General features: G+C 50.1%; 1 protein-coding gene across 1 annotated transcript in view; it reads right to left on the bottom strand.

Moving 5' to 3' along the window:
- Positions 1-208: 208 nt before the first annotated feature.
- The window catches only part of RHEB (Ras homolog, mTORC1 binding), a 41908-nt gene continuing 33401 nt past the window's right edge, over positions 209-8715 (bottom strand). The window contains exons 4-8 of the mRNA XM_059396074.1: positions 7460-7542; positions 6724-6780; positions 6561-6608; positions 5736-5817; positions 209-728 (exon numbers count right to left, since the gene is read on the bottom strand). Coding sequence (XP_059252057.1) covers positions 636-728; positions 5736-5817; positions 6561-6608; positions 6724-6780; positions 7460-7542 — 363 coding nt within the window. The 3' untranslated portion in view covers positions 209-635. The remainder of the gene's footprint in view (positions 729-5735; positions 5818-6560; positions 6609-6723; positions 6781-7459; positions 7543-8715) is intronic.

The following is an 8715-nucleotide window of genomic DNA, read 5'->3' as shown; positions in this document are numbered from 1 at the left end:
GGAACAGTCACTACTGGGGACTAATGCCCCTCATAGACCCTCCACTGCTGCTCAGCCGGGGTCCACGGACAGCTGGCCTGGTTCTGGCACTCTTGCCAGCTGTCCCCAGCCCTGCTGCCTGCGGCCACACCCTCCCTGAGGCGGGGCAAGAGTCCCTCCAAGGGACCCTGTTTTCTTCTTTAAAGGCCACACTGAGTAGCTCCAGGGGTTAAGGTTTGCAGCTATTTTATTTACAAGTATACATTTAACACAATGAAATAAACACTGATATATGGAAGCCTAGTTAATAGTAGTGTAACAATATGTATCATTTTGATGATTACATTATTTTAAACAACAAACTACACTGAAAAATTAATGCCGATAAAATTCTTGGTCATAATATTATTAAGAAATACAATATATAAATTGAAAATATGATTGCTTAAAATTTGAAAATGGAAGTGAACTCATTTGGACAGAGTCAGAGTTTAACATAATCTGAAAGGGGTGTGGGGCAGGAAAAAGCTCTGACCCAAATGAAATCTTTCAGGTTAACAGAAGGAAAAAGAAGCTGAGTTTATCTTAAAGGAGAACGGGCAGTCGGCTTCTCCCCGCAGGATCGACTCCCAGTGTCCTCTGCTTCCGCGGCGCGATTACATCACCGAGCAGGACGACTTTCCTTGTGAAGCGGCCCCATCAATTTTCTCTGCCTCCAAAATTATCCTTCTAAAAACGTCAACGGCCGTCTGCAAATCAAAGAGAAAACTAGACCGCATTAGTCTTTAAAAGAGGAACCCTGGCGAACACTACTGCCACACTGCTACTGAAGGCGGCCCGCCGCACCCCCGGCAGGTGGAGGGGCTGGTGTGGGGGGCCCAGGACTCCCTCTCTGCCCCCCACCTCACCCCCGACACCACCTGACTTGAGAACTAACCTCACGTCACACGCTTCTGACCCATTTTCACGTCACTGTAGGCAGCCCAAGGAGCCCCCTCCCAGCCCAAGACAGTGCCTCTGTAGTTTCGGGGTCTGCCATGAGCACCCCCCCTCACCTGTCAGGCCTCATTCCCATCAGAACGCTGCTTTCGCTGCACCCCTTTCCCCGGGTTGGGGGGGGTCCCCCCGTCACAGCCCTGAGCCACGGGACCGACAGCAGGACAGGCGCTCTCCCTGCTCGTCGCCACCCCCCCAGACCTGTGCCTCCCACTTCCTCCAAACTCTCGGCTTCAACTCTTAGCATCTACCTTCGAGCCACATACAAACCCCGAGTCACTTCCCCTCTTCCCTCTGGAGCAGTGGCACCGTCTCCAACACCGCTCTCAGCCCCGTGACCGGTCTTTCTCGACTGCAGCCTCTCAGCCCCGTGGGCAGCCCCATGAGCCCTTCGTGAGGAGTCACTGGTATTTTGGGCAGGGAATCCCCTCTTAGGCTGAACACCTGTTCCTGGTGATAATCAAAAAATGTCCCTCGAGGGGCAGCACCTAGATCTCGTCAATACCAACGGCGAGCCCTCCATCACCCAATGTCAAGGACCCGCCACACCCATCTTCCTTCTCTCTCGTCCCTCCCCATCGCAATAACCCAAGCTCCACACTTCTCAGCCCCGCAGGCAACAGCTTCCTTTGTCCGAGGACACTTCTCTGTCCTTTAACAACTTCTCATCCTCACTGTCCTCCCGGGCCAGCAGTGACCCCACAGCCCACCGGCAGTCACTCTCAGCTCCCTTCTCCGCCTGCTCGGCCCCTACAGCCACAGCGGCCCCGCTCGCTCTACCTCCGGGACTGGGACTCCAAAGGGGACTCTCGGCACCACCCAGCTGATGGCCTGGGCATCAGCCTTGCCTTTCTCCCGGAATTTCTAACGCCTCTCCCCCATTCTCACACTCCGCTGGTAACTGGGTTTTCCAGTTCTCTGGGAAAACACGCAGCATTTGTAAGAGAACTCTGTATCCTCCGTCCACCAAAATGACCACCCATTGAATCTGGGTTCATCGGCTCCTTCCCTACTGCCAGGGACAAGGCACCCCTAATTTAGCCAAAGCCAGCCCCACATCCTACCTGTCTTGTCTAATCAAGGTCCCTGGCTTCAGCAAGGTTTCCTCCTCTCACATGATCAGAAAAACAAGTTGTTCATTTCACTGTACACAGAGAAATGTTTGGGAAAACACGTGCCAAGCCCTCACCAAGAAAACCGTGTGCCTGGAATCTGGCTTTTTGGGTAACTCTCAGAATTCTCCTTGATGATCTGTGTGGTTTGGCTCCGCCCAAGTCTGCTCTCCTTGGTCTCCCGCTAAGACACAGCTGCAGGCCTCCGCAGAGCAAGCCGGACCCGCAGGCACATCCCACAGCTCAGAGTGCAGGACCCTCACCGCCGAGCACTGTTAACAAAGCCCACTGAATCCGTGTGACAAGCTATACTTGCAAAACGATCAATAAAATATCTGAGTTCACACAGACTGGTCTCTGATCACGTGACCACTGGTGTCCTGTGCGCGCGTGCACGTGTCTTTACTACACAAATTCCCTGCTCTGTACGAACAGCAGCAAGTGCTCGGGCGCGTGTGTGGGTTAGACTCCCTTACATGCCTCTGACATAAGGGGTTAGAATGACTTGGTTTCCCCCTCTTTGGGTGGGAAGAGACTCGCCAGGCTTGGGGTCTCCTGACTCCCTTCTGCACAACTCCAAGACCAGGTCACGAGACGTGTGACAGAGAGCAGAGACATCTCTAGACACGCCTTTGAGAGGACTGCCCAGGCCATCAGTGTCCCAAGAACTGCGTGTCACCGCTGTATTTACCTGATTTGAGTATAAGGATCTTTTCACCTTAAAGGATTCATTTTCTAATGAGGAACTTGCTGACCTGAGGGCCGTGCGAGAGCAGAACAGACGGCGGAGGGTGCACCGCCCCATCTTTGAGCTGCCCTGGCTGGGGCTGTGAGGCAGCCACACAGGAGCTTGCCTTCCTCGACACGTTTGGCTAATATCAGATCAGTCGGCTAAACGTACCAAAATTGAAAAGAACTGCCGTAGCTGGAACCCTTTCTCTTTAGCTCTGAGCCTTCAGCTGGTTCACGTTTCGTGTGGGTGTTCAGAACCGGAAGCCTCAGTGAAGCACGGCATCCGACGGATGGCGGAGGCCGGCACCCCAAAAGCCCACAGTAGCGTCACAATGTAGCCCCGGCAAACCTTCACAGGTCATTGTCAGGAAGACATTAACGAGACGGTGGGCCCTTCTAGGCAATGCCCTCAATCACGCCGGAGGAGGGCCCCCCAGCTACCCACACATCCGGAGCTGGTGGCAGAAATGCACATGGCTGTCGCACACACATCAGTGGCCACACGAACAGTGACACAACCCTGCGGCTGCTGTCTATTTAAGGACCGTGTTGATGGAATGACCGTGCAAGGACCCCTGGACCTTCACCAGAAAGAGGGACGTTAGCAAAGAGAACCAAGACAGCTGGGGCCATTCAACTGCACCCCTCCCCCTGGAAGAACACTTTTTAGATGACGTGTAACTGACACAGAACACTGCTGCTTGGCCGTGTGTGACATGATGACTCAGTGTTTCTATGTACTGAGAAGCGAGCCCCATGGCAAGTCCAGTTCACGTCCACTGCCACAAGTCACGATTCTTTTTCCTTGTGGTGAGAAATTTTATGATCTACTCTCTCAGCAACTTTCAAAAATGAAGAGAAACACAGTACTGTTAACTGTAGTCACTACACTGTAGGAGTATGTCCCTCAGCCAAGCGAAAGTTCTTATCCTCTGACCACCTTCAAATCTTTATTATGCAAAATTCCAAGCACACAGGAAAATGAAAGGACTGTATGATCATCACCTAGCCCCACTATTCTAGATTCAGCAAATGTTAATGTCTTCGCTGTATCTGCTTGCCCTCCCACGGTCCATTCACCCATCCACCCGATTTGAAAGTAAGTCGCAGATATTATGAAACTTGGCCCCTAAATGTTTTGGTTTGCATTTCCTAAGAATGTGGATATTCTCTTCAGAATTCCAATACCATCACTACAGCTATGGAAATTAACAGTATTCCCCTAATACATACAGAACATAATACAATCTCTCCAAGTAGACCAAAAATCTCTTTTACACGTTTTTAGAACCAGATTCCAATCACGGTTGATGCACAAACTCTGTAATGCAGATAGCCTGTATCCCTCCCCAAGAATACTTTAATCTGAATTATGCTCTGGTCACGCACGAAGCCCTCTCTTCCCATCCACCGGAAAGCCTGGTATAGAGGAGCCGACCAAACTGAGGTTAGATTGAACTTCAGTCCTAGTTCTTACGCCATACAGAGTGATCGGAGAAGACTCCCTGACTTCTCTGGATCTTACGCTCACTTCCAAAATGAGACAGTGCAACTAAATGGTCTTAAGGACAGATCAGACACCCAATAGATGTTTGATCTGATTCCTTTAGGAAGTGAAAGTATCTCCTGGTATCTGAATTCTTACTGTCTGCACTCAGAAGCAGAGCAGAGTCACACGAATCCCTTGTGACCTGCACTTGGGAACCAATCACACAGATTTAATCTCCCTCAGTATCTGAACCCTGGGACAAAGGGATCTGACTGTCAAGGGGGTTCCAAGCGACCGTGCACCTACCAGACAGGTGTGCCGATGGCGTCCACTGTGTTGGATGTTAGGGAGAATACAAAGATAAATGACACGTCTCGGATTTCGGAATGAATTAAGGGGCATAAGGGGAAAGAACCCTGAGGGTCAGGGGACAAGTGGCAGAGGTGGGGAAATCAGGCACCAGGGCCCCAGCGCACCAGTCACGCTTCCCGGACAGCCTCGCACAGACACAGTCAGCAGCCACTGACTCTTACTTGAGGGTCAAACCAGAGAACAAGTTAAAAAGACTTTGAACAGTGCAAAGCACTATCTGGATGTAAGTGGTGAATTCGAGAAAGGACAGCTGCGGTCCGAGGACAGACAGCACAGGGGAAGGGGACAGCACGGGGCGTGTGCCTGCGTGGGGAAGGTGGCGGGCGCGCCATCGTGCCCGAGGACAGGGAAGGATGGGGACCAGCAAGAGGAACGGGGACAGCCCGGTCCCGCCCCGCCCCTCCGTCTGAGGGCTCAGAGTCTGTTTTGTAGACAACGGGCAACCCAGTGACAGGTCTTCGGGCAGAGGGTGACACGGTCTGACGTGCGGCCTGAGGAAGTCCATGACTGTGTGGAAACACTCGAGGGAAAATGGGGGCAGGAGGCGGGCCGGGGCTCCGGCGAGGCCTTGGGAGGAGACGGAGCCGGAGGCTGCGGGGAGCCTCCGCAGATACACCGGCGGCCGCCCGAGGGCTTTTCGGGGACCGTCTTGCGGCCTCTCCGCGGACAGGGTTAGGGGAAGACGGTTCTGAACCGTTTCCGCGCAACAAACAATCCGTCCCCGCACTCCCCGCTCCGGCCTACAGAGACGGGGGCTCGGGGCCCCGCGTTACTGCCAAGGTGACTAAAGGTCATTCGCGTTTCTCTGTTATTTCTGTACCAGCCGTTAATATAAAACAAAAACAGTAACCGACCTCCACAAAGCGGGCTTCCCTTCCCTCTGGCCCGCTGTTTTACTGCGCCCCCCGCAAGCAGAATCCCGACAGCGACCAGAGGCCGCCCCGGGCAGGAGAAGCAGGAGTGGCAGCGGGCTGGTGGTGGCGGTGTCCGGCCGCCCGAGGGGACACAGGCCCGGGAAGGCCGGCTGCGTTACGGAAGCTCTACAAAATCGGTACCTGGTTTTCTTTAGCAGAAGATTCCAAAAAAGCTGCGTTCCAAGACTCTGCTAAGGCCTTCCCTTCTTCATAACTGATCACCCTAGAGGAACAGGAAAATTCGAATGAACGCGCTGTGCTCTTTATTCAGAAAACACCTGCATCACCAGCGAACCGGGCTCCCCGCCGATTGGCCGGATCCCCCGTATCGCGGAAGAACGCGCTCCGCTCGGCCTGACCATCCGCCGTGTGGGCCGCGGAGGAGGCCCGAGCCAGGGAACGGGACAGACGTGGCCTTACGGGGTCCCCCATGCGCCAGCAAGTCCTGGCGGTTCAGAGAACGTGACTTGTGTTTTCCAGTAACCTGGGACGTGGGCAGTTTTCACGGTGAGCTGCGCTGTGAGCACCCGAGGATGGGGCAGCCGTCGGGGGTCCCGCGGCTCAACCCCGCTGCGCAGGCCGCGGGCGTCTGGCCTCCCCGACCCCAGCAGACTCTGTGGCCCTGTTCGCTGACCTGATCCTGACTGCGGGACTCGGAAACCATCTCTTGAATGAATGAAAGCTTCTGTGGTCTCCTTGGAGTCCACTGGCACAAACTTAGTACCCCAAGCTAATTTCCTACCACATCTGCTTCCTCTTTTCTAGAGAAAACACTGGTCAGGATGGGTGAGGTTTGATACTGGTTTTGCTCTTGCTTGGGTGCACTCACTGCCTTATTTCTGAACCCCGACAGGCTACACCGAACACTATTCTCACCATGAGAACAGTAATTATGAAAGGTGCTTCAGTGCATACCTCATCTCAGACTTGATTTTATAAATAAGTAATTATTCAGAAGTTACATACCTTTCCATATGGAGGTCTTTCTTATTCCCAACCAACATAATAGGTATTCTGGTAATGGGAGACAAAAAAGCCACAGGAAACTAGTCAGTGCCAGATCTTACTGTTCAGAAGGCAGAACTCGAATGAGTGCAGCTCACAAAAGAGAGAAACTATTGCTACTTACTGCACTTTCCCCACCATATCCAACAATTTGCCATGAATAACTTTAATCACTTCAAAACTGTAAAAACAGAAGCATGAAATCAGACATCCATTTTAGTGTTGGTGTTTAAAAATATTATATAAGGTTTATTGTGGAAAAATACATACTGTCATCGACTCACCATTTTAATATAAAATAACCCGAACACAAGGAATTCCTTCTTTCCTACAAACCTTTTTTCACGTGTGCATGTATTTGACACTGAGTAACCCTTACTGAGAATATGCAACATGAAATAGGTGAGCTATTTAAATGGCAAAGTCTAACACGTAGCTGACAAATCACATAAACACAAATTTTAATCTCTGAATGACATCTGTGGGATGTTCTTCAGCTAGAGGCCCTAGCCGTCAGCCCGGCTTCCACATTAATATGGTGAAAACACACAAAAACTAAATCAATTTATGTAGTAGTTCCAATTTCCATTAGCAGAAGCCCTCAGATCATGTGCAATCACTATTTATCTAGGCAGCTGGAGGGAAGACATACGGAGTTTTTATTCTATCAGTGTTAAGAGAACATCTACTGGGATTTTTTTCCCCCCCTAACAACCTGTTTGCTTCACAAGACAATCACTGAAAAACATTTAGCCTGGTAAGTCTGATTGTTACTATAACTGATTCCATCACGATCCTTTAAAACGATGAATGCCATCGAGCCAGAGCAAACAAACGGAAGCAGCAGGAGGGAATTCTACCTTTTGATTGATGTCACAGAATACACAAGAATATAGCCATTAATATCTATGGAGTACGTCTGAGGAAAGATGGAGTATTCATCCTGTGGGAGAAAAAAGAATTCCATGTGAGTAGAGGCTTCATGCAGCATAACAAGCAATCTGTACCCAGAGTTTCTTGCACATGACCTGGCCAAAGAAATCGAAGGAAACAAAAAGTGGATTAAAATGTTCTTCTAGAGGGGCGCCTGGGTGGCTCAGTGGGTTAAGCCACTGCCTTTGGCTCAGGTCATGATCTCAGGGTCCTGGGATCGAGTCCCGCATCGGGCTCTCTGCTCAGCAGGAAGCCTGCTTCCCTTTCTCTCTCTACCTGCTTCTCTGCCTACTTGTGATCTCTCTCTCTCTGCTGAATAAATAAATAAAATCTTTAAAAAAGTAAAAATAAAATATTCTTCTAGAAAAACAGCCTATGCACTCAGGACTTATTTAAGATCAGTTTGGGGCAGATAACTGCTTTATGCCAACATTCGAAAAGCGACTCTGGCTCTTCTAGGACTTTTGGGGAGAAGGCTAGTAACTTTTGCAGTTCCCAGGGAAAGAAGATGGAAGGAATGACAAGACAACAGGTCCTGTGATCTTACAGGAGGCGAAAGCACTAACACTTCTTTTATGGAGAAAAAGGCCAGAACCTTAGATCTCATGGGAAATTCATGAGTGCTTCTGGTTTATTCCATCAATCTGTACTTTCCTATCTAAAACTGTTATGTCCTCACTAAACCTATTCTCTGCGTGTGAGTCACAATGGCCTGAGTGCCAATTTGCTGGTCATTAGTGGGCTGTCCCCAACACCTGAGAGGGAAAGGAAAGAGGAGAAAATCAAAATGCCAGACCCACTGTACCCAGACTTTTGAGGATCAAATGAGTTATTTATTGAGCAAGTTTAGGAATTAAAAACAAAGGTATACATTATGTAACCATGTGTCAGTACCCAGTTTCCATAAAGCAGTTTAGGAAACTTAAAACTCGGCTTTAAAATAGTAAAGCATACTGAGAATCTAGTAATGTCACTGCAGTTTGCCTTAGTACACGCCACTGGCTGGTATAAAACATTTTATTCTCTGTTGAAATACAATTATCAACATGCCACGTATTCCCCAAGCACTATTATAGAAAATCAGGTCAAACCATCATATCAAGTATCGTATCAAGTCTCTGTTAACTTTGCAATTCTACAGTACGGTTACAACGAATGTTCATGATGGCTCTGAATTACTGCC

The sequence above is a fragment of the Mustela nigripes genome, chromosome 4 (assembly GCF_022355385.1).
Source record: "Mustela nigripes isolate SB6536 chromosome 4, MUSNIG.SB6536, whole genome shotgun sequence".
In the NCBI taxonomy this organism is placed as follows: domain Eukaryota; kingdom Metazoa; phylum Chordata; class Mammalia; order Carnivora; family Mustelidae; genus Mustela; species Mustela nigripes.
This window is presented reverse-complemented; position numbering and strand designations above follow the sequence as displayed.